This window comes from Mauremys reevesii, linkage group 10 (assembly GCF_016161935.1).
Source record: "Mauremys reevesii isolate NIE-2019 linkage group 10, ASM1616193v1, whole genome shotgun sequence".
Lineage (NCBI taxonomy): Eukaryota > Metazoa > Chordata > Testudines > Geoemydidae > Mauremys > Mauremys reevesii.
The window spans coordinates 54,189,333-54,215,033 of record NC_052632.1 but is presented as its reverse complement, the minus strand read 5'-3'; the positions used below and the strand labels follow the sequence as shown (position 1 = coordinate 54,215,033).

The 25,701-nt window shown below is 42.8% G+C and overlaps 1 protein-coding gene across 8 annotated transcripts in view; it reads left to right on the top strand.

Annotated features, from left to right (window-relative positions):
- Positions 1 to 25,701, top strand: part of AXIN1 (axin 1) — a 212,175-nt gene that overhangs the window by 41,625 nt on the left and 144,849 nt on the right. For 4 of the 8 annotated variants that reach the window (XM_039492172.1, XM_039492173.1, XM_039492178.1 and 1 more), the window contains one exon: positions 5,819 to 6,787. In XM_039492172.1, coding sequence (XP_039348106.1) covers positions 5,910 to 6,787 — 878 coding nt within the window. In that variant the 5' untranslated portion in view covers positions 5,819 to 5,909. Of the gene's footprint in view, positions 1 to 3,389; positions 3,584 to 5,815; positions 6,788 to 25,701 lie in introns of those variants that run through there. The other 4 variants (XM_039492175.1, XM_039492177.1, XM_039492176.1 and 1 more) reach the window with 3 other exon arrangements.

The following is a 25,701-nucleotide window of genomic DNA, read 5'->3' as shown; positions in this document are numbered from 1 at the left end:
AGGGACCTGGCGGCCGCTTCTGGGAGCCATTCGGAGCTAGGGCAGACAGGGAACCTGCCTTAGCCCCGACCCCCCGCTGTGCTGCCGACCAGACTTTTAACGGCCTGGTCGGCAATGCTGACCGGAGCTGCCAGGGTCCCTTTATGACCGGGCTTTCTGGTTGAAAACCCGATGCCTGGCAACCCTAATTCAGCCATGAACACATGGTAAGCAGCAGAGACTTGAGCTAACAACCCCCACCCTCACGCTTGAGTGATGGGCACAGAGCTCCCATTCTGTGCTTTTGCAGAATGTGGTACAGAACTCTTCCTGAGCCTGGAAACATTACACATTTAATGGTGGTAACATACATTTAACCTTTTTTTTTTTTTTAAAAACCAGTCTGTATCTAGGTAAGACATGATTCCTATTATGCCTTTCTCAAGAGTTATAGTTCAAGCTGTTTTTCACATTGCACTCCCTATAGCGCCACCTCTTGGTGAGTTCACATGTTGACTCTGGCTACAGAATTTATTTCAACTGAGTAGGGAAATCAGAGACAATACCTACTGTGTTTTTTCAACCACTTCTAGCTGTTTAACCTGAAAAGAGCAACTCCTAAGGCAAGTATCTACACCCCTTCATCCACTGACACGAATGTAAGGCTTGGAATATTTTTCAGGCAAATAAATGTAATTAAATCCTGTTGGCTACTGAACTTTGGGAACCACACCAGTATTTCAGTTTCAAACTAAGACATCCTTTCCCAGATTCAGCTCTGCAGACAGAGAAGTCTCTGAAAAGTGACCCTTTCCTGGGCACTGTTCTGGCCAGAACCTTCCCAAGGGATTATTTCTGGCTTGGGTTACTCTGTTCAGAATAAACGGGAGAAAAAGGACAGACTGTTTTACTCCCCTGCCCTTGGGATTTGAGTCACCCAATCAAGCTAGCATTTCAGCCGAGTCACTTGCACCCCTTTCAGTAGGGGAACAGAACCACGTGCTCCCTGGGCCAGTCACAGCTACTGGTTGCTTCATTTCTGCCTGTGTTCCCAGCATTTTGAGCAGGATACTGCATTGGGGCTGAGTGCCAAGGTGCTGCATGAGAATTTTGACCCACTTGGGAGCAGCAGCTTGATAAGGCAGGTTGTGGTGGTGGAGGGAATGCATGCCGTCTGTTTTGCCCTACTTTTGTTGTGGTCATTATGGAGAGAGGGGTGTTTCTAGCACTGGATCACGAAAGGGCTGAACAATTGATTTCATTTATTAATATCACTCTTTAGGCATCAGTGGTGATAGTTACTCACATTACTGCAGGGCTCTGGTGCCTCCCATGCCTCCTTAGTTACAGGCCAGCTTCCCCTCCTGTTCACTGGCATAGCAACACTCCTTCAGGGGGGCATGGATAACACAGATTGGCAGCAGGGCAGGGCTAGAGAGCAGGGCTGAGTAGTGGTGCTCTTGGATGACAGCCGGGCCCCTGTCACCAACTAGTTCCCATCTCCTTGGCAGATTCCAGCCCCCCAGTCCCAGTGGGTAGCTGGCACCCCTGTTCCATGGTCTTTCCGCAGGCTCCTAAACGTATTGATTTTTTGGTTTTTTTGAGTTTTATGGTAGTTTAGGTTGAAGGAACAATCATAAAAATAAAAGGGGGAAAAAAGGAAAAGGAAAAACCATTGTGGTTGGGATTAGAGCTGATTGAATCAGGAGCCAGGCTGTCCACTGGGGCCATAGAACTGGCTCTGCTATGAGGATAAGGATCGCTCCCACTATCCACTCTGTCCCCCCAGCCTCTTTCTCTCTCATTTGTGAAGCCCGACGGCTGAGTCTCAACCCAACAGACTTCCTCAGGTCTAGGGGGACCACCCCTCCTTTATTTTAACATGTACAGAAATGTATTAAAACTGATAAGTACCATTTTACACAACATTGAAGCTTACACTAATTGCATGGTATGCTTGAAGGCAGTAGAAATGTACACAAGAGAAAAATACATATGCTCATGGAAATGCTGTTTTCCTAAAATGTCCCTTAAACTAAAGCATTGTTCCTTATTTTTCACATGGTTTTCCCTTATTTCCATCCAGCAAAGGTGTTCACTCTACTCCGGTCCCCCAGAAGGGCTGGGCTGGATGAAAGCAATCTGGGCCTTTAGGAACGGCACCACATCAGGCCCCTGTGGCCCCGTCTCCCCACTTGCAGTGCCAATGACAGGGGTCCCCCAGTTCTGCCCCCAGAGAGGCAGCAGTATGGGGCCCACTTCTCCCTGCCTAGAAGCAGTAGCAGGTTCCCCTTCCCTTTGGGAGCAGCAGAGGTGACAGCAGTGATTCCCCTGTTCTTGTCCTAGCACCTGAGGTGGGTGGGCCAAGCCCCTCAGAGCAGTGTGTCTCAGAGATAACATGGTGTATGGATCAGTTCCTCCTCCTCATCAGAGCTACTAGGTCAGGCTCTCAGCAAACTCAGGCAAGTAACATGACATCAGTTACTCTTGCGTCCTGTTTACAAACTATTCTACCAAACCAGGAGGGCTAGAAGTTAACTTTTTGTGTTTATGCAGACTGAGATTCTGATGTAATCACGAGTCCAGGAGCTAAAGCCTTAGGCACTGGCCTTTTGTGCCTTAATCCGGCCTGGTAGACAAGGGCTTTCATCTGGCAAACCCCAGAGGTGCAGCAAAGGTACAGACTTGGGCCTCTGATGATGTGACCTTCACTTTCCCCCATTTCCTGGTCCCTTCTTACTCATAGGGCCTAGGATTGGAGGCAGGAGAAAAGAGTTGGACTTGGAGGCAGTTCCTTATTAGAAACAGGGAGTTTGCAGCTACTGCAGAGGTAACTGTCCCTGTAGTATGGCAAATGGGAAGATAATGATGAGGCTGAGAGTTCTGATGGCTTTTCTTACTGGAGACTGATGAGGTTACAATGAATAAGGGGATAAGCTCTTTGTATTTAATTTTTAAAGTGGCTTGTGGCAGCGATGTTAGCAGAGTGCGGGTGTTTGTTTAGAAGAACCCGCAAAGGTTAGCCTGGCCAGGATCAGGGGTGGGAAAGGAGCGGCTGTATGCGTTTGTCTTGCAAAGTTGGTAAATATCCTCTTTTTAAAATGACCCGGGAAACTGAGCTGGCCTCTGCAGAGCGCTGCTGCCAAATTTGGAAACGGCTTCGTTCCCTGCGGTGGGAAAGGGGCGGGAGGCGTGCAGCCCGGCCTGCACGGAGGGCACGGTCAGCAGCTCTGGAGGCTCCAGGTTTGGCTCTCTCCTCTCCTGAGCACGGCGCAGTCCGCCCCCGGGGCTGGGGCCCTCCTGCGCCCCCTGGCTCGGGCTCTCCCGGCCCGGCCCGGCGCTGCGCCCGCAGTACCGAGCGGAGGCGCGGGGGGCGCGGCGGAGCCGGTCTCTCCCGGCAGCGGCTGGGCTGGAGCCGCGGCGCAGGCTGAGCCGTGCGGGGCTCGCTGCTCTCCGTGTCGCCGCCAGACCGAGCGGCTGCGGCCATGGGGTTCCCGGGCCGCCCGCCTTGTGCTGCTTCCCCGCGGCCGCCACCTGCGGCCTCCGGCCGCCGCCACTGCTGAGCCGCATGGACCGGGCCCCGCGCCGTGGCTGCTCCGAGCGGGTGAGCGAGCGGGAGCGGCCGGAGCCAGGCCCGGGCCGTGCTGCGCCGAGGCCGCGGGGCCGAGCCGGGAGGCCGCCCCATTGTGGGGCCGCCGGGCCGGGCCAGCTCCGAGCCGGCGCTAGGCCGCCGCGCTGGGAGGGGAGCGGGCCGGGCGTGCGGGATCCGCCCGCGGGCGCTGGGCTCCGGCGGGAGGAGGGGGGTCGGGGTCCCCGGCGGGTGCGGGCAGCCAGGCTCCCCGTGGAGCGCCGGCTCGGCCCGCGAGGGTCCCGGGCCCCGCTCGCTCAGGCGGAACCGTGGCTCCTGTCAGTGCCGCAGCGCGCTGCCGGAGCTGCCGGGCGGGCTGGCCCGGGGCTGCGGGAGCCTCCGAGCTCGGGGCACTGGCCAGCAGCAGGGCGAAAGAGCAGCCCACTCGCGAGCCCCTGGGCAGCGCGGGGGAGGATCATTATCTGGGATTATAGGGTGAAAATCCAGGGTCTGGGCACCAAGGTCTCGATCCGCGCCGGAACGGCACGTAGCCGCCGGGATCGGGGCCTCAGTCAGTGCATGTGTCTCCGCACCATGTACCTGGGCTGTGCCCAGAGTCACCAGGCACGGTGATTTACAGAAGTGCCTTCAAGCTTTCCCCGGAGTTGAAATGCTCAGGGTGTATTAGGGCGTGAGAAATGGAGCCTTGCTTGCAACTTGGAGCAAAATGGCTCGTGTGTCAGTTTCGGAGTGTGGGGTTCAACTCAATGAAAAGGTTGAAACGTTATGTTGGATGTTTAGGTGCTGGGAACTTTAGGATCTTTATTGTGAAAATCAGATTAATTCCATGGCCTCATTGTTCTAGTGATGGGCGAGAAACATACTGTAAACAGGGCATAGTATGAAATAATACACTAAATTACAGGTGTTAAGGCAAACCTCAGAATAGCAACTGAATGTTGTATGTGTTTTGATCCAGTAGGTGTAACGAGTAACAGTATATCTTGGCCTCATGATCTCAAAAAACAGTTGAAACACACAGTTATCTAGGAATTAAAATCAGTTAACCTGGTTGTTTCCCACTTTATTTTGTTTTGTGATGACATACAGACTGTTTGGTGTCTTGAAGGCCAGCAAGGGCACCTTCTAGCTGTATTTTTTCAGCTCAGTTGGGAGCATCAGAAGTGGGAAAGTGGTCTGAAAGATGTAGTCCTTTGTGTGGGGGTGAGCTTTGTGAGAGAGGCTTTTATTTCATAATTATTTTTCTTGGCATATTTTCATATGCAATTGAGTTAGTCCATCTAAACAAGTGATTTGTAAGACAGCTGCAGCCTTACAGCATTCAGGTTTTTGAGATCACCAGTATTATTTTGTAACACAAAACTTTTGTTAGTATCTTTAAAGAATTTAAGTTGTATTGATTTATTACAAAAGTAGGTACCAGAGGTTGTACACTTCTACTCCTGCCTCCCTAAACACACACCTTCTGCACCATGTTGATCCAAATTACTTTAAAAAATATTGTTTGATTGTTTCTCATCATCTGGTGGTGACTAGAAATGTTCTCAAGGCCAGCAGCAAATGATGGTTGTTAACTTACATGAAGTGTCAGTAAATACCCTCCATTCCATGAAGTATAATGATATATTTAGTAGTGCTGTACAATACACACAATTTTTACATTATGCTCATTTATTACAGGAGTGTAATTGAGAAATAGTGCAAAATATTCTGGGAATGACTATTATGATTATCTGTACATTATGATTTTAATTTCACTGAAGTATAGTGTTAATTTAACCTAATGAATGTGCAAAATGCTTGTCTGTTAAAAGTGCTAAGGCACTATCAAATGTCTCCAGGACTGGAGGGGAATTTCATAATCTGTAATGACAGTTGATTGTATTGAAAGTTGTCCATGCTTGATTAAGTTATATTCTTGATTTTAATGTTAATTGGAAATTTTTTCAGAATATTTTCATATGCCCTGAAAGAAATTCTAAAACTATTATGGAGACGTGAATTTACCTGGTGTTTAGCTATGTAAAAATACTGTATGTTTTATGACTTAAGTCTGGTATACAAATATACACATTAAAAAATTCAAGTAAATCTCCTATTTCAGAAATCCTCTTATAGGATTGGTTATTAGTTTCTTTAGCTACCTCAGTATTAGGAAGCTTAGAAATATTGGAGTATTCTAAAAAATAGTTGTGTGTTAGAATTTTTATCCGCAATATTTCTTAATGGTGTTCTCATTTGTTTTAGCAGGACAAACGCATTCACTCTGGAACTACTGATACTGGTGTTTTGAGACTAAGCCTGTTCCCTCATTGTTCCTGTGCAAGCAGGCACCGTAAAAATGAATATCCAGGGGAAAGGCTTCCCTTTGGATCTTGGGGGAAGCTTCACCGAAGATGCTCCAAGGCCACCGGTCCCTGGTGAGGAGGGTGAGCTAGTTTCTACAGATCCAAGGCCGATCAGCCACGGCTTCTACTCTGGTAAAAGTGACGTGATTAAAAATGAGACTTCCACAGCAACACCGAGGCGCTCTGATCTGGATTTGGGGTATGAACCTGAGGGGAGTGCTTCTCCAACTCCACCCTACCTGAAATGGGCTGAGTCGTTACACTCCTTGTTGGATGATCAAGATGGGATAAATCTGTTCAGGACTTTCCTGAAGCAGGAGGACTGTGCAGATTTGCTGGACTTCTGGTTTGCCTGCAGTGGCTTCAGAAAGCTAGAGCCCTGCGTCTCCAATGAGGAAAAGAGGCTTAAATTAGCTAAAGCTATTTACAAAAAATACATTCTGGACAATAATGGGATAGTGTCCCGGCAAATCAAACCAGCCACAAAAAGCTTCATAAAAGATTGTGTCATGAAACTGCAAATTGATCCTGACATGTTTGACCAGGCCCAAACTGAGATTCAGTGCATGATCGAAGATAATACCTATCCTTTGTTCCTTAAGTCAGATATTTATTTGGAATATACAAGGACAGGTGGGGAAAGTCCTAAAATTTATAGTGATCAGAGCTCAGGATCTGGGACAGGAAAAGGACTGCCTGGATATTTGCCTACTCTTAATGAAGATGAGGAGTGGAAGTGTGACCAAGACATCGAAGAGGAAACCAGCCGAGATTCAGCCCCATCCAGCAGGCTTACTCAGAAGCTGCTTTTGGAGACAGCCACCCAGCGTGCCACATCAACCAGGCGATATAGCGAGGGAAGAGAGTTCAGGTACATTAGCCTGGTACAACAACATTTCTAGTGTCTGTAGAACTTTCATGAAAGCCGTTTGGGCTTCTTGGGGCTGTTGTGAATTTGGGGATGCAAGTGTCAGTTTTGGGGATGAACGCTACCTTTTCATTTGGAAATTTTGTTTGGAATGCAAGCTTTTTTTTTCTTTGAGGAGAGTCAGTCTGAAATATCTGTGGAAACTGAGAACTGCGCTTGTCAGTTTATCTCTGTGATTTCTATTAATCATACCTGAAGTGTATTTCTCATCTTAAGGAGCTGATGGAGAGTGTGATTTGAAGCTAGGGCTGGTGAAAGATGGAGGGCTAATGCATTAATCAGGGCTAATGCATTAATCATGGCCATGGGTGGTCCTCTCATGTGCACTGAAGAAAGATTCAAATGAGCTGCATTTCCAGGTTCGCATTTGGCCTGTAGGGGAGAAATGTCAGTATTTAGTGGTTGGATTGTAGATTTATATACTCATAATTAGGGCCCTACCAAATTCATGGCCATAAAAAATGCATCACGGATGGTGAAATCTGGTCTCCCTCTGTGAAATCTGGTCTTTTATATGCTTTTACCCACTACTATAGAGATTTCACGGGGGAGACCAGTGTTTCTCAAATTGGGGGTCCTGACCCAAAAGGAAGTTGCAGGGGGGTGGCAAGGTTATTTTAGGGGGGTCGCGGTATTGCCACCCTTATTTCTGCACTGCCTTCAGAGCTGGGCGGCTGGAGAGCAGTGGCTTTTGGATGGGCGCCCAGCTCTGAAGGCGGTGCCCTACCAGCCCCAGTGCAGAAGTCAGGGTGGCAATACCATACCATGCCACCCTGACTTTTGCACTGCTGCTTTCAGAGCTGGGTGGCTGGAGATTGGCGGCTGCTGACCAAGAGCCCAGCTCTGAAGGCAGCAGCGCAGAAGTAAGGGTGGCAGTACCATGCCATGCCACCCTTACTTCTGTGCTGCTGCTGGCAGCGGCTCTGCCATCAGCACTGGGCTCCCACCCAGCAGCCATCGCTCTCCGGTTGCCCAGCTCTGAAGGCAGCGCCGCCATCAGCAGCAGCACAGAAGTAAGGGTAGCAGTACCGCAACCCTCCTACAATAACCTTGCGACCCCATCCACAGCTCCTTTTTGGATCAGGACCCCTACAATTACAACATCATGAAATTTCAGATTTATATATCTGAAATCATGAAATTTGCAATTTTTAAAATTCTATGACCGTGAAATTGGTAGGGCCTTACTCATAATAGGACTTTGCTTTGTAAATATGGAAGGGAATACTCAGTGTGACCGGTGGCTGGTGACTACAAGTTTTTTGTCATTTGAGTGATGGCAGCCATCATATTCCTCTGTATCAAATGGGGTGCATAGCAATCCCTGGAAGTGATTTTTGATTTGATCTTAAAGGCTTCCTGACAGTGGATTCTACCACTGCCATCCAAAAGTAGGAGTTGCCAAATTTAGCTATTTATTTTCCCTTTAAGGCCTTTCCTTTCATCCAAATAATTGTTTTTCATAAATAAGTTACTCTATTTCCTGTCATTCCTCCCACGCCCTTCCAACTAACACAGATTTATAAGTTCAGTTAAAATGCCAAATATTTAATTTAGCAGGGAGTTCTCCAGGTTCAGTAACATGTCCAGAATGTGTTCTTATTTCTTTAAAATAAAATCACCTTTTAAAAATACATCTTAGGCTAAAATTTGGCCACTTTGTGAAGGTTATAAAATGAAGCTGCTAAAAGTGTCCTGATCAAAGCTGCCCCAGCCTTAGGAGAAGGTATTTATGGATTTAATCTCACTCAGCAGTCCCTTTAGGCAGGCAGCTGGAAATTCATCCCTCCCTCTGCAAAGCCTCAGCCCACTGCAGATGCTGAAGTGTTTTCATTTTGATCCTTGTTTTCATACAGATTTTGAGGAGGGAATGTTGAATGTGAAACTTTGAAAAAAGGGAGAATTCATGTGACTCCCTGCTGGTTTAATCAAGAGTCTGAAAAACAAAATCCTACATCCTGGGACTTTCCTGTGGAGTTAATAAAAACCTTGAACATTTCTTGAAGTGCATTTTGACTGACCAATTGGGTACCTGCTATAAGGGAAGATTAGAAAACTTTAAGATTTAAGTATCTTTTTATTTGTGATAAATAGCTTTTAAGATTGGAAATAACTTGTCTGAGGTGCAGTCCTCTCACTTCTAGAACAGGTAACAAAAGAGTATTTAGCAGTTCTGCACTTCTCAGATCTAATTTAAGGAAAATACTGTTAACGTATTGGTTGAATACTTATTTTAAAAGTGTTTTAAAACACCATGAAATTGTGGCACTGTGTAATGAGGATCATAAAGTTCAGAGGCTTTCATACTAGATCAGAGCAATATGAGATGGGATTAAACAAAGGTTGTGCATCTCAGAAAAAATAAATAAGGATATTAATCTTTTGTAAAACTTTGTACCCAACAGTCCGTCACTACAGGACAGATTTTTCACTGTCAGGTGCCTCTTGGAAATTCTTGCCATCAATGGGCACTTAAGTGAGATGCATTTCCATACCAGGAATTACTGAATAGGAATAACTTTTTTAAAAGCATCAATATTTGTATTACTGTAGGTCCAGAGGACCCATTGTGCAAAGGGTCTGTACAAATATATATGTAGACATGATCCATCCTCCCAAAAAGCTGATAAGCTAAAAATAATTTGACATCTTAATTGCCAATCTATCCTTGTAGAACAGGTCATCTAACCAAAGTCCTCCAAGGGTATAGTGTACCAACCATTGTTTTGAGTGGCATTTTAAACCAGTGGTTCTCAAACTGGGGCCGCTGCTTGTGTAGGGAAAGCCCCTGGCGGGCCGGGCTGGTTTGTTTACCTGCTGGGTCCGCAGGTTCGGCCGATTGCGGCTCCCACTGGCCGCGGTTTGCCGTTCCAGGCCAATGGGGGCTGCAGGAAGCAGCGCAGGACAAGGGATTTGCTGGCCGCTGCTTCCCGCAGCCCCCATTGGCCTGGAGCGGCGAACCACGGCCAGTGGGAGCCGCTATCGGCTGAACCTGCGGACCCGGCAGGTAAACAAACCGGCCCGGCCCGCCAGGGGCTTTCCCTACAGAAGCAGTAGCCTCAGTTTGAGAACCACTGTTTTAAACATTAAAACCTTGTTCCTGAAAACACTTAAGTGCCTGAGTACTTTTCTCCGGTGTGGATAAAAATTTTTTTTAAAAAAAGGTAAAATTTGATTTTTTATTAAAACTGGATTTTTTTAAATTTAAATACAATTTAAAAAGAAATAAACCTATGTATAATCATGGCAACCTATACTAAGGCCTAAACTCATTATAATCCATTAAAATAATTTAATTTTTTTTTTTAAATAAAGCAGTATGTGTTTGCTGCCAAGCTTTAAAGAAAGTCAAACCACTGAACTGGTGGAAGTCACTGGCTAAGCTCTACTGCCTAACAGACCAGAGTTTGTTAAAATGCTAAATCGGCTTTTGACAGCAGTAGCCTTTTCTGCAAATGAAGAGAGACTATTTTCTTCATTTTAGTTTATTCAGCTAGTTCAGTTCAGTGAGTAGTTCATTCTGAGATAAGAAACCAGTTGGGAGTTGTGAAAAAGCAGGAAAGCTTGTTTTCCCCTTCCAATCTATGAATAAAAACTAGGAATGAGAGGATGAGATCTACTAGTTCTAAAATCTTGAAGGGAGGAGTGACCAGAAACAGTCAGTTCAGTTCACTAACTACCGATGAGTCTGCCTACATTTAATAAATCAGTTTGTTTTAAAAAACTATTTTGATAAACTTTCTGATAAACCATTTTGTTCTTAGGTATCCAGCACATTTAAGATATAACCCCTCCCCCCCCCAAACATTTTAAAATGTTTTTGTATATTTTCAATTGAATTTGAATTTCCATCCAGATAGAACTTGACACAAATAACAATTAAAATATTATCTACTAAATAAAAAAGTATCATTTACTGTTTTTCTAACATAATAAAAATGTAAAAATTAAGAATCTGAATAAATTTTAAATTAAGCTATAGAATTACTTAAATGAGTACAGATATATTATTCTCTTGATTAACAAAAAAAATTTAGGGAAAAAGGCTATATTCAATTGCAAAATAATATGTTTTAATGGTACCAACCAATGAGAAATCAACTTTTCCTTAGGAAAATAACTGAAAAGTAAAAATGCAAAACAAGATTAAAATTGATGATTTAAATCATGATTAAAATCATTTCAGTTTAAATTAATCCACCTTTCTTTTCTCATGTGAGCAGTGCCTTTAAAGCCAAGTGGACTACTTATATATGTATGTTCTTGTTGTATATAAGCCTGTGCAGATCAGGGAATTTGGTTGTCTTGAACATTTTCACAACTCTTCTGGTTTTGTATGTAAGATAATTTCAGATTTATTATTGAAAGAGCACTGATATTAGCTTTTTTCCTTTCAACCTCCTACATCTATAGGTCTGTTTAATCTTCCCCAAATTTAACCTCTGCATATTGCTTGACTTCCATGGAAATTGAATAAAGAAGAATGTGTACAGTTAGAACTTAAACTGTTTGTTTTTTGTGAACATGCATTTTGAGTCAGTTTCACATTTTTGCAACATAAGAGGCTGAAAGTGTTAAATTCCTCATCTCATGTAAATAAAACAAATATAAATATTTGTTCAAACCATTTAAATTAAGCCTGTTGTTAGTGTGATATATTCCTGAAGGTGAGTGTTCACTCATGTGTAGTATGGAGAGCATTGTTTAAAATAAAAAGTGTTTTCATATTACCTACTGTGTTTTTGTATATGAAGGAAAAGGCCAATAGTCATTGCAGGTAGGCTACTGCAAATTAATTGGCATTGGTTATGGATCAGTGAACTTCAAAGAAGGTAACCTCAGAAGATCTCGTGCATTAATACACAGCTTCCAAAACTGACACTAACATGGTAGTGAGCGTGACTAAATCTTTCATTAACCTTCTTTTGACATCCACTGATCGGATTTTTCAGAGATATGAAGAGCAGAAATTAAACTTTTGCCTCAGAACTGCCTTGTAGATTTCTTTTTAAGTATTCTAATAAAACCTACACATTTTAAAGATTTGGAACTCTATTGCTAGTCATTAAGTTACCAGGTTACACGTCACATTTTTATTTTGTGTGTGCAGGTTTCTTCTACTAGTTATTTTATTTATCTAAATTTGGTCTAAGATCTCCCCACCTACGGATGCCCATCCGGAGCTCTGGGTGTCCTTGACTTACACCATAAACCAGGAGTTACAAAACCTCCTGTTGAACAGTGAGATCATACTTGCTTTACTAAATCATAAACTCCCAGCTACTGTTTTGTTAAAGAATAATTAACTTTGTTTTAGAAGATACCTTACACACATTCTCTTGGCTTTGGTTTGGCAGTAGTAATTAAGGGGGCAGCATTGTGTAACAACTGTTTTGGCTATTTTTTTTTTTGAAAAAACAATCTAAGTGGTGGTTGGTTTCTCTGTTTTTTAAATTTTTTTGAAAATTTTTGTCACTGAAATGTTTCTATGATCATGACCTACATTAGAGAGGAAAAATAGGTGGAGTTATTGGAGTGGGGGCATGGTTAAAGGTGGAATCCACTGTCATTGGTTATTGGAGAGTGGAAAGTTTGACTCGAGGGCTTGAATTGCTAGAACTGAGAAACTTGTGGAAGGTGGGCATGATGTGTGATAACATAAAGTAGTTTTTATATGAAGCTGGCTAGCTAATCTTATTTTCCACTCTTTGCAGAGTTGAATGCACTAGGGGGGTGGTATTTCATTCCAACTATAGTAAATGTGAAAGCTGCTATTTAATACTGAAAATGGATAATTGTGTATACTGATTATCAAACTTCAGCATGTGAATTTATCTGACTCAGCATAACCAAAGTTGAAGGAAATAATAGGAAAAGTGATTTGAATGGACGGAAGTACTTATCTTTAACTCTTTAAAAGTAAATGTAAACATTGTCAGAAGTTAAGTGGTAGAATTGGACAGATCTGTGCTCATCTCAAAACGTGGGGAAAAGTTGGTTTCTTTAGGTTGTTCAAGAACAAATGTGCATTGAATAAAACTCCTATTGAAGTGAAAGCGTAGTACAATGATTTGAAGAAGTTTGGTGGACTTTAAAATAGATATGTGATAATGTAAGTCCCTGTTCTAGGCCTCCCAGCAGCAATTCAATTCCAGGTAAATTCAGAGCGGTCTCTGTTCACCTTCGACATCCAACAAATGGCAAAGATCAATGGGTGATTATACCATAACAATAACTGAAAATCATAGATGTTAACTTGATAAGAAAGTTGCAACCTTCTTCATTCTAACAACATTGCCTTAATTGTAGCACAAAATGATCAGCTTAAAGGAATAACTGAAGCATTCATCTTGGAATCTTGGCTATATCCTGCTGCAGGGTGGCTTGATTTAAATAATCAATTTTAATCTTGTTTTGCATTTGTACTTTATTTTCCTATTTTTTTTTTAAAGTTGATTCTCTTTAGTATAATTTGGCACTACTTTTTACAAACTAGGAGAATATATCATCTATACACACTATTTAAACAATAATATAGCTTATTCAGACTTTTAATTTTTACTTCTCACATGTTTCAAGCTACATTTGGATGGAAATTTAGAATTCAATTAAAATGCACAAAAACAGCATTTAAAATTTTTTATTTTATAAAAATGACCGTAAATATGCTGGATACTTTTCTTTTATACGGTTATCAAAGCACGTTCTGCTTATAAAACTGAGTTACATTTTTTGTTTAATATCTGTAGTTAGTGAAATGAATAGATTGTTTCTGGACCCCATGTCCTTAAAGATTTTAGAACTAGTAGATCTCTTCTTTCCACACTTTATTTTTAGTCCTAAATTGGAAGAGACAAATAAACTTCCCTGCTTTTTCTCAACTCCCAATTGTTTTTTCAACTTTGTATGAGTTAGTTGTTGAGCTGAATTAGCTGAATAAACCGAAATGAAGAAAATACTGTCTGCACCTGCTGTCAAAAGCTGGGTTAGCACTTCAGCCAACTCTGGTTCCAGGCGCTTAGCCAGTGACTCCCACCAGTTCTATAGTTTGACTTTTTTTGAGACTTTGGCAGCAAACCTACTGCTTGAATATTATTTGTTTACATTAATTTAAATGATTTTAGTAGATTATAGTAAATGTAGGCTTTAACATAGTTTGTCATAATCTCAAAATTAATTTTATATAGGTGTTCTAAAGAGAAAAATATATACTTATATAATAAAAAAACAAAAATCAGCACTTAAATTAATGAAAAAATGGCTGGTTAATCATAAGAAATAATTATTTCAAGAATCCACACTAGGAAAATTTGATTTAATGTCTAAAAATAAAACCACAGATTATGTAAAATTGGTGAAGATGCCATCCAGGAACGTAGAGGAAAGTATGACAGCCATTTGCTCAGACAATAAAAATAAAAGTTTAAAAAATGAGAACTGCTTGGATTTAAAGATCCTAAACTTCTGATTTATGGCTACAAAGCTTATTACTTAAACCGCGTTGTGAAATAAACAACGCGGTTCTAAAGCACTTTATGGAAGGTCAAAAATGCTTTCAGTCACCATTAACTTCAGAGTTGGTTGATTTGTTGAAAAAGGAGGCTAGATGCCATGATTCCCCAAGGACTCTTTCTGGAAGATTCTGTATATTTGTATTCAGATATTATCAGTGTTGAAATTTTCACCAAGCATGAGGTGGACTCTGATCAAAACATAGCCCATTTTTTCATAACATGGTACTCTACTGAGAGGTATGAGACTTACAGAAACAATTGAAAGAGGTTTCAGAAGGACATGACAATTTACTCTGACACGTCTCTTGCAGTTTTAGTGGAAATCTGACTTGATTTAGCCAACAATGAAGAACTGCAACTGCACAGAGGGAACACTGAAAAATAATTCAGTGAAGCAATTAGGCAACATAATTGATCCCAAATAAAAATGTCATAAATTGAGCCCATATCAAGAAGAAGCTGAAGCGTGGCTATTGGAGAGTGATCTTGATGTTTCTTCTCTGTTAGTGTTTACATTTTGAGACCCAAATTTCTACCTCAACCTCTGTTGGTGAAGGAGTTTGTCATGGTTCATTGCACTGAAGTAGTGGGAAATTGTGGAAGTAAAAACCTAGGACAGTTTAATTCAGAATTTTGTCCATTTTTAAAACCTGCATTGTTGTGTAGCCAGCTCAGCATTAACTGAACGTGTTTTAGTATGTTTGGGTTGGTCTGGCTGAAACTTCATAATAGGCTGGTTACTGAAAGAGCAAATAGTTACTAAAGGTATACCTGTATGTAAGGGCGGATACAAAAAAGTGTTAGACCTCACTAGGGGAGCTGGTTTGTTCTATTTACAGAAGTACAAGCTTTTTCTTGGACAAGATGTTCCTTCTTTTACTTGGGGAAATAATATGCTTTGAAAGAGAATCACTTGGGCCCCTCTGTTTTGTGGTGTTTTTTGTAAAACCTTAATGTTTTTTTTCCCCAGGGAAAAAAAATGTTTTGTTTGATTTGAGGAAAATCACAATCTTGACTTATAGCAAATAATAGGCCACAACCTGTGTGTCAGAATCAAGTCAAGTCTTTGCCGGCTGGTGAAGGCGGCCAGTGCAGTCGGTTATTGCTGGAGATAGTTAGTGTCTCTGTTAAGGAGAGCATGCTTCCTTTCTTCAAAAAATCAACTTTTGACATTGACATAGACAGTCCAGGCAGCCACAGTCCAGTGTGGTGCCTTCCCTTTTGGAGTAAGGTTTTGAGAAGGTTGTGGCACATTGGTTCTCGTAGCATCTAGTTGTCTTTGATTATCTTGACTTGACCCTTGACAGTCTGGGTACAGATCTGGGTTTGGTACAGCTCTTGTTGTTTGGTTGATGTTCTCTTAGCGATTGACAACAATCAGGGGTCACAGCTGATATAGCAGTTATACTAGCAGCTCTCCATACTGGTGACCATGAGGCATTGCTGATTTGTCTGCAGTCTCTAGCAGGAGTGTATGGCATTACCTTGTTTTGTTATCTGATAGCTGAAAGGCCCCAAAGGGTTATATTGGGTAATTGCTTGTCAACTCCAAGGGCACTCTCACGGAGTAGCAGAGGATACTAATTTATCGTCCTTCATATTCAGCGTATATGTGGGATCAGTAGGGAGGTTAATGAGGAGACTTGGGCAGCAATGCTTTCAATCTGCTGATGACAACTAGCTTAGTGTTTATCTCACTTGCTCCAGCATGTGGTGGCGATTGGAGCATGGAGCAGGCTGAGGCTCCATTGAACAAAACGGGGGTGATGCTGGTAGGTTAGGAGAAACAACTGGAAGCGAAGGTGGAGATTGTCTGTCTCTAGAATTGGGAGCATTCAACCACCATTGTTAAGCTGAAGGCAAAACTTGGGGATCTGACTAGATCAATGGCTGGGTTTAAAAAATCAGATAGGAGCTGTGCTCAAGAAAGACTTGTGCCATATACTCCTGGCTAGAAGAGTATCTCCTTCCAGTTGAGAGGCCCTTCTGTACAATCAAGTTGCACTGGTTTAACTATCAGGGGGTAGCCGTGTTAGTCTACCCTGTCAACACTGGTTGTTCACTTGTAAGATAACTCCCTTCTCTTCATGTGTCAGTATAATAATGCCGGCATCTGTAATTTTCATTCCATGCATCTGAAGAAGTGGGTTGTTACCCACGAAAGCTAATGCCCAAATAAATCTGTTAGTCTTTAAGGTGCCACCGGACTCCTCGTTGTTTTTACTGGTTTAACTAAAACCCATTTTTAAATTGATGTAGTTAAAGTGATGTGAGCGCTTGCATGGACACACTTATATCAACAATTTAAAGTGTGTTGTTAAAGGTTTTGCTCGGGTTTGAGTTAAAAATTGATGTTATGTAAACCTGAGCAGTGTTTATGTGTAGACAAGGTCTTATTTATCAATTGAATTGAAGAAATAGTTCATTTGTTGTTATGTTTGGGTGTGGATTGATATTTGGGTTTCTTTTTAGAGAGAGACACAGCAAACCTCTGGCCATCTGTTTAGATAAGCAATGACAAAGTTATCTCTTTCCCTTCCCGCCCTCCTTCACTGAATGTGTACCTTTCCTTGCAAGGATTGAATTGAATCTTATTCAGATCACAAAACCTACATTTTTAAAAATCAAGTATTTTAAATAGAATTAAATGGTGTCTTAGTCTTCCAAAGAAGTTTTAGACTGGCTTCTCCATTTCTAGTATCCGTGGCCTTGTTGTCAGACACTGAAGCTCGTAAATTGGCAATACATTGATACAGTAAACTCCTTGTTAAAGGATGTCTTACCTTTCATGGAGAAGCTTTCCCTGATTTGATTCCTAGCTTCATGCACATTTCTAAAAGGTGTGCATTTCTAGTGATATGTCCACCCAGCTTTCCCACAATTCTGTTGACACAAGTCCCATAGTCTGGTATTTGGGAAACATAGTTGGAGTAATTTTGAATTCTGTGCAATTTCCAAAAAAGATGGGTACTGAAAAGCTAAATGAAAATTGATCCAATCTCAGAACTCTGTGCTGAATATACCCAATAAGTGGGCCATATGGTACATTTATATGCCTTGCAGTTCAACCTTAACTTCAGTTTATCTGTTTGGAGATGTTCTTTGTTGTGGCTATAGGGGGCTAATATTCCCTGTGTAATTTCAGAATGCAGAAGCAGCAAAGAGTCCTGTGGCACCTTATAGACTAACAGACGTATTGGAGCATGAGCTTTCGTGGGTGAATACCCACTTCGTCGGATGCATGTAGTGGAAATTTCCAGGGGCAGGTATATGTATGCAAGCAAGAAGCAAGCTAGAGATAACGAGGTTAGTTCCATCAGGGAGGATGAGGCCCTCTTCTAGCAGTTGAGGTGTGAAAACCCAGGGAGGAGAAACTGCTTTTGTAGTTGGCTAGCCATTCACAGTCTTTGTTTAATCCTGAGCTGATGGTGTCAAATTTGCAGATGAACTGGAGCTCAGCAGTTTCTCTTTGAATTCTGGTCCTGAAGTTTTTTTGCTGCAGGATGGCTACCTTTAAATCTGCTATTGTGTGTCCAGGGAGGTTGAAGTGTTCTCCTACAGGTTTTTGTATATTTCCATTCCTAATATCTGAGAGAGCTGAGGAAGCGTCCATTATGGCTCACCTGGAACAACGCTTCCTCAGCTCTTGTCCACTCACGCCACTTCTCTGCCTACGCTACATTGATGACATCTTCATCATCTGGACCCATGGGAAGGAGACTCTGGAAAAATTCCACCACGATTTCAACAGCTTCCACCCCACCATCAACCTCAGCCTGCACCAATCTCCACGGGAAGTCCACTTCCTAGACACCACGGTGCAAATAAGTGATGGTCACATTAACACCACCCTATACCGAAAACCTACTGACCTCTATGCCTACCTTCATGCCTCCAGCTTGCATCCCTGGCACACCACACGATGCATTGTCTACAGCCAAGCACTGAAGTACAACTGCATCTGCTCCAACCCCTTAGACAGAGACCAACACCTACAAAATCTTCACCAAGCATTCTCAAAACTACAATACCCGCACAAGGAAATAAGGAAACAGATCAACAGAGCCAGACATGTACCCAGAAGCCTCCTACTACAAGACAAACCCAAGAAAGAAATCAACAGAACTCCACTGGCCATCACATACAGTCCCCAGCTAAAACCTCTCCAGAGCATCATCAGGGATCTACAACCCATCCTAGACAATGATCCCTCACTTTCACAGGCCTTGGGTGGCAGGCCAGTCCTCACCCACAGACAACCTGCCAACCTGAAGCATATTCTCACCAGTAACCGCACACTGCACCATAGTAACTCTAACTCAGGAACCAATCCATGCAACAAACCTCGATACCAACTCTGTCCACATATCAACACCAGTGACACCATCACAGGACCTAACCAGATCAGCCACACCATCACCGGTTCATTCACCTGCACGTCCACCAATGTAACATACGCCATCGTATGCCAGCAATGCCCCTCTGCTATGTACATCGTCCAAACTGGACAGTCCCTATGGAAAAGGATAAATGGACACAAATCACCTATTAGGAATGGCAATATACAAAAACCTGTAGGAGAACACTTCAACCTCCCTGGACACACAATAGCAGATTTAAAGGTAGCCATCCTGCAGCAAAAAAACTTCAGGACCAGACTTCAAAGAGAAACTGCTGAGCTCCAGTTCATCTGCAAATTTGACACCATCAGCTCAGGATTAAACAAAGACAGTGAATGGCTAGCGAACTACAAAAGCCGTTTCTCCTCCCTGGGTTTTCACACCTCAACTGCTAGAAGAGGGCTTCATCCTCCCTGATTGAACTAACCTCGTTATCTCTAGCCTGCTTCTTGCTTGCATACATATACCTGCCCCTGGAAATTTCCACTACATGCATCCGATGAAGTGGGTATTCATCCACGAAAGCTCATGCTCCAATACGTCTGTTAGTCTATAAGGTGCCACAGGACGCTCTGCTGCTTTTACAGATCCAGACTAACACAGCTACCCCTCTGATACTTCAGAATGCAGGACGTTCATGCAGTTATTGCATCTGTAACTCACTTTCTTAATTGGTTGGTCAGAGTCTGGATGTATTAACTATCAAGTTGTGCTGCAAAGCCGTAATTCGTAGGCAGAATAGGTTGTTGGGAGAGTCTTACATCTCCTTCCTGGAATGGCTCTGCTCTCACCAGGGGCAGCTCCAGGCACCAGCATGCCAAGCGCGTGCCTGGGGTGGCAAGCCGCCGGGGGCGCTCTGCTGGTCGCCGCGAGGGCAACAGTCAGGTTGCCTTCGGCAGCATGCCTACGGAGGGTCCGCTGGTCCCGTGGCATCGGTGGACCTCCCGCAGACTTCTGCCGAATCCGCGGGACCAGGGACCTCCCGCAGGCAAGCCGCCGAAGGCAGCCTGCCTGCTGTGCTTGGGGCGGCAAAATGCCTAGAGCCGCCCCTGGCTCTCACACAGCACCACCAAAATCAGTGGAGATCCACCTGGGCACAGAGGCTTGCCTGCGTGGATCATTTTACAGGACAGTGATTTCAGTGGGGATGGGTGGAGTCAATTTTGGACAATTCTAATTTGCTTGGATTTTATTTTATTATATATGTGTCCACCACTACAGATGAATGCATACATAAATGGCATGCAGTGACTAGAGGCCATTGCTCATGTTTTGACATCTTAAGGGCAGATACAGATAGATAAACTTTGGGCTAAATACCCCCAAAACTTTTTCCTTGTTGCTGTTTTGATTGCAGTTTATGTAGATTGCCATAGCTAAGAGAGGTAAAATGAGGGTGATTCGTTTGTATCAAGCACTTGCTGTACATGTTATTTAAAAAAAATACTCCTAAATATTTAGTGGGAAAAGAAAATTCTGGTTTGAAAATTGGCAATTCATTTTGTGCAGAAAAGTGACATTTTAAGAAGACTCTTAAAAGAGGCACTGACACCTAAATTAGTTTACAGAAATATAATCTCTGGATTACCAGGTTCATCCTTAAATCTTTTAAGAAATTACAGTTATTCATTGAAAAGAAAGAACCCCATGTTTTTTAAGCTACAGGTGGGAGCTGCAGTAATGATTTAATTTGCAATCTGCCACTGAGTGCACTGGATTAGTTGGTTTCTCTATGTGGAAAGATTTGAAATTAGGTAGAAACTGAGGTTAATTATGTGTTCTAAATGGAATATGTGAAGATGACAAAGCAAGAACCCATACAATTTGGTATGGTCTGTGAAGCTAGGCATAATATTTCAATGTGGAGAGAGGTTTTTTTTCCCCCTTTTGTTCAGCTGTAAGGGTTTTAGTCACAGAAATTGAAATGATTAAAAAGCCAAATTGGTTGTATGTGTAATTCGGAACATCTCTCTGAAATAGTTTGACACTTATTTGGCGAGTGCAGACATACTAACTATACTGCAAACTAAAACAGCAATTAGTTTTTCCCCTGCCCTGATGGACAGTATAAAGTGTGTTCTCTGTGTGCAAGTATTTCTCTGCTGTTGGTTGGGGGTATGGTAGTTACAGTCAGTGGCTTATTATGAAGCTCTTCAGTGACAATGGACTGTCATAACTTTTCCAGTTTATTTTAATGGTAGTAATTTGGCAGTTAACCCATGTTTGGAGGAGCAGCTGCACTATTGTCTGTATAGGATATTAATCAAGTCCAACGTCATCAAGCCTAATGCCAGTAATTAACTAATTACAGTCTACTTAGCATGAACATGCAGTTCTGTAGCCTGGGAATCTACAAAATAGGTACCTCTGCTGTTGAACCAAGCCCCCAACAGTATACAGCTATTTTAGTGACAATTTGTTGACCAAAAAAGCAATTTTTGTTCTAAAAATGCAATATTTATATGTTATGACTTCAAAAATCATATCCCCAGTAGTAATAAGTAATTCAAGACACATTTCTATTGCTATTCTAGCATTAATATGACAAACCTACAGTTGCCAAAAATTGGTGAAGTGAATCTTTTGAAATAAAGAACAGTAAATTCCATAATTTAAAGGGTCTGTCAATGCCCTTAGATTTAATTGTTTGTTAGATGCCTAAAAACCAAAAATGTTAAAAAGGACACGTATAATGTTGTTTTATGTTTTTATGTTCAAGAGGATAAACTGCCTCACTTCCTGCTCTAAGCAGAATTTTCTCCTTGTCCAACTAGACATATGAGAATCTTGATCTCTCTCAACTATAATAGGAAAAAACGTTCTCTTAATTGAGGTCCTATATTATTTATCATTCTTGAATCTTTCCTCGTCCATTGCAAAGCAAGGGTCTCTTCAGTACTACAGTGAAACCCCGTGGACATCTATGAACCTCCCTTTGCCAAGTCTGTATGTTTTAACAAGGTTACAATTATGTTCTGAGATAAATCTGTCTCTTCATTCATCTTTCTGCCAGTATGAAACTTAGCATGGTCCATTTTCCAGTAAGTCATCACTCAGAAGTTCTGTAAGATGTTACCATTGGTAGGCAGGTCATCTTCTGCTTAAAGCAATATGTCATAACTCAGTATTATTACTTACCATGTTGTCCAAAGTCTTTCTCTATTATGAGGCAATTAGTAGTTGAGGCTGCAAAGGTTTCAGTGTAAAGTTGAATTTTCAAAGTTCTTTAAAATACACATATGTAGTCAAATTGACTTGATATCAATGCAGAGCCCGGAGTAGAGTTTGTGGTACAAATTTAGGGTCATTTGGTTAAAGGGTTCCCGAGACATAACCCTTTCTTTAGGATACCTGTTTTCTTAATACTTTTTGTTGCAGAGATTGGGAGCCTTTGGAACTATGGGCAGTATCTCAGAAAACTTTTATCATTGGACTGCCCAGCTGAAATTTGTTAGGCCTCAAAACACAATAATTCAAAAGTTATTAGACTTTGTTTTTGGATCTGAGGAATGGTGCACTGGGTTTCTGTGAGCAATGTATGGAACCGGCACTGTGTGCAGACATATGGCTGGGAAGCAAAGGGAGACACCCTCCCCCCCCCAATCCTTTATATTGGGAGGTGTAAAGGCCTGAGAGTCAGAAGACATGCAGTCAAGTTGTCTCGTCTTCCATTACGTTTACATCCTCCCCATGTCAGTGTTGGTGTAAAGGGTGGAAATTAATCTCTTTTGTTCCTCTCTGTCATCCGCTCCTGCTTTCATCTGCTCCATGATGTTGAGATCAACTGTTCTGCCCTACCTACAAAGAGTTCTTCTTAAATTTTTTCTTGGTCTCCCATGTTTCTTCACACCAGTTGGTTTCCATTTGATGACTCCATGTGGGAGTCTGTATGTGGGTATCTGGAGTACATGCCCCAAATATGACCTGCGCTTCCTTCTGTTTCTAGTGGAGACAAGCAGTTGAATGGTGATTTCTCTGATCTCTTCATAGGTGATTAAGTCTTTCCATCCAACACACAGGATCTCTGATAGGCGCTTATTTTTGAAGATGTCTAGTTTCCTGTCGAACACTTCGGCACAGCTCCTACTATCATACCCATATGTTAGCACTGAGATTCTTGGTTTTTTTCTGGTGCTGAATACCTGTCATTTCCGTATCTTGTTGAGTTTAGTGAATGCTGTGGATGCCGTTCCTATCCTTGATGTGACTTCTTTCTTGAGGTCTCATTGACTACTCTGGTGCTGTCTGGGTAGATGAATTTTTCTACTTTATTGATGTTTTTGCCTTCTAATGTGATGTTGCTGCTTGATTTCTCCTCTTACAGCGGCTGTTAATATTTGTGCAATTCATAAGCTCTTATTATTGACCAAAGCCTTATATCCCTATCCTAGAGTGAGGCAACTATCCTTCCCTGCAATTTTACAGACAAGATAACTCAGAAGTTTCACAAGGTCACTTATAGCAGAGCTGGGGATAAAACCTAGGTCTCTGATATGGTAGAAGATCAAACGTCATCCAAGTAGTCTTTTGAAATGAACCTGCCAAAGCTGAATTGCTCCAGGCAATAATCACCTCTTTTATGATAGTCACTATATTGAAATTCTATCATGTGCAAGTGCTGGAAGGAAGATGAAGACAAAGATGTTGTGTGGTTCGGCAATGGCTTGGGGCCCAGGAGGACTGGGCTGTGTCCAGCGCTTTACCATAGACTTTATATATCATGATGAGCAAGTCATTTATTTGGAGCTGGAGACTTTTGGGGAGGGAGCTGCTTTTCCACCTGTTGCAGTGGCAACATATGAAGCCCCCTAAGCAGGTTCCGGAGACAGGACCCTGGTAGAAATCCATTAAACAGATGTGGAGATTGAATTTTGCTATCTTAGGTACTTACCGGGCTTTCATCGCTGACACCTCACAATCGTTAATGGGTGTTCTCCTCAGAATCATAGAATCTCAGGGTTGGAAGGGACCTCAGGAGGTCATCTAGTCCAACCCCCTGCTCAAAGCAGGACCAAACCCAACTAAATCATCCCAGCCAGGGCTTTGTCAAGCCTGACCTTAAAAACCTCTAAGGAAGGAGATTCCACCACCTCCCTAGGTAACCCATTCCAGTGCTTCAACACCCTACTAGTGAAAAAGTTTTTCCTAATGTCCAACCTAAACCTCCCCCTCTGCAACTTGAGACCATTACTCCTTGTTCTGTCATCTTCTACCACTGAGAACAGTCTAGATCCATCCTCTTTGGAACCCCCTTTCAGGTAGTTGAAAGCAGCTATCAAATCCCCCCTCATTCTTCTCTTCTGCAGGCTAAACAATCCCAGTTCCCTCTGCCTCTCCTCATAAATCGTGCTCCAGCCCCCTAATCATTTTTGTTGCCCTCCGCTGGACTCTCTCCAATTTATCCACATCCTTCTTGTAGTGTGGGGCCCAAAACTGGACACAGTACTCCAAATGAGGCCTCACCAGTGCTGAATAGAGGGGAATGATCACATCCCTCGATCTGCTGAAAATGCCCCTACTTATACAACCCAAAATGCCATTAGCCTTCTTGGCAACAAGGGCACACCGTTGACTCATATTCAGTTTTTCGTCCACCGTAACCCCTAGGTCCTTTTCTGCAGAACTGCTACCCAGCCATTCGGTCCCTAGTCTGTAGCAGTGCATGGGATTCTTCCGTCCTAAGTGCAGGATTCTGCACTTGTCCTTGTTGAACCTCATCATATTTATTTTGGCCCAATCTTCTAATTTGTCTAGGTCCCTCTGTATCCTATCCCTACCCTCCAGCGTATCAACCACTCCTCCCAGTTTAGTGTCATCTGCAAACTTGCTAAGGGTGCAGTCCACACCATCCTCCAGATCGTTAATGAAGATATTGAACAAAACCGGCCCCAGCACCGACCCTTTGGGCACTCCACTTGATACCGGCTGCCAACTAGACATGGAACCATTGATCACTACCCGTTGAGCCCGACCATCTAGCCAGTTTTCTATCCACCTTACTGTCCATTCATCCAGCCCATACTTCTTTAACTTGCTGGCAAGAATACTGTGGGAGACTGTATCAAAAGCTTTGCTAAAGTCCAGAAATAGCACATCCACTGCTTTCCCCTCATCCACAGAACCGGTTATCTCATCATAGAAGGCAATTAGGTTAGTCAGGCATGACTTGCCCTTGGTGAATCCATGCTGACTGTTCCTGATCACTTTCCCCTCCTTTAAGTGGTTCAGAATTGATTCCTTGAGGACCTGTTCCATGATTTTTCCAGGGACTGAGGTGAGACTGACTGGCTTGTAGTTCCCTGGATCTTCCTTCTTCCCTTTTTTAAAGATGGGCACTACATTAGCTTTTTTCCAGTCATCCGGGACCTCCCCCGATCGCCATGATTTTTCAAAGATAATGGCCAATGGCTCTGCAATCTCATCAGCCAACTCCTTTAGCACCCTCGGATGCAGCGTATCTAGCCCCATGGACTTGTGCTCGTCCAGCTTTTCTAAATAGTCCCGAACTACTTCTTTCTCCACAGAGAGCTGGTCACCTCCTCCCCATACAGTGCTGCAGAGTGCAGCTGACTGGGAGCTGACCTTGTCTGTGAAGACAGAGGCAAAAAAAGCATTGAGTACACTAGCTTTCTCCACATCCTCTGTCACTAGGTTCCCTCCCTCATTCAGCAAGGGGCCCACACTTTCCTTGACTTTCTTCTTGTTGCTAACATACCTGAAGAAACCCTTCTTGTTGCTCCTAACATCGCCGGCTAGCTGCAACTCCAAGCGTGATTTGGCCTTCCTAATTTCACTCCTGCATGCCTGAGCAATACATTTATACTCCTCCCTGGTTATTTGTCCAATCTTCCACTTCTTGTAAGCTGTTTTTTTTGTGTTTAAGACGAGCAAGGATTTCACTGTTAAGCCAAGCTGGTCACCTGACATATTTACTTTTCTTCCT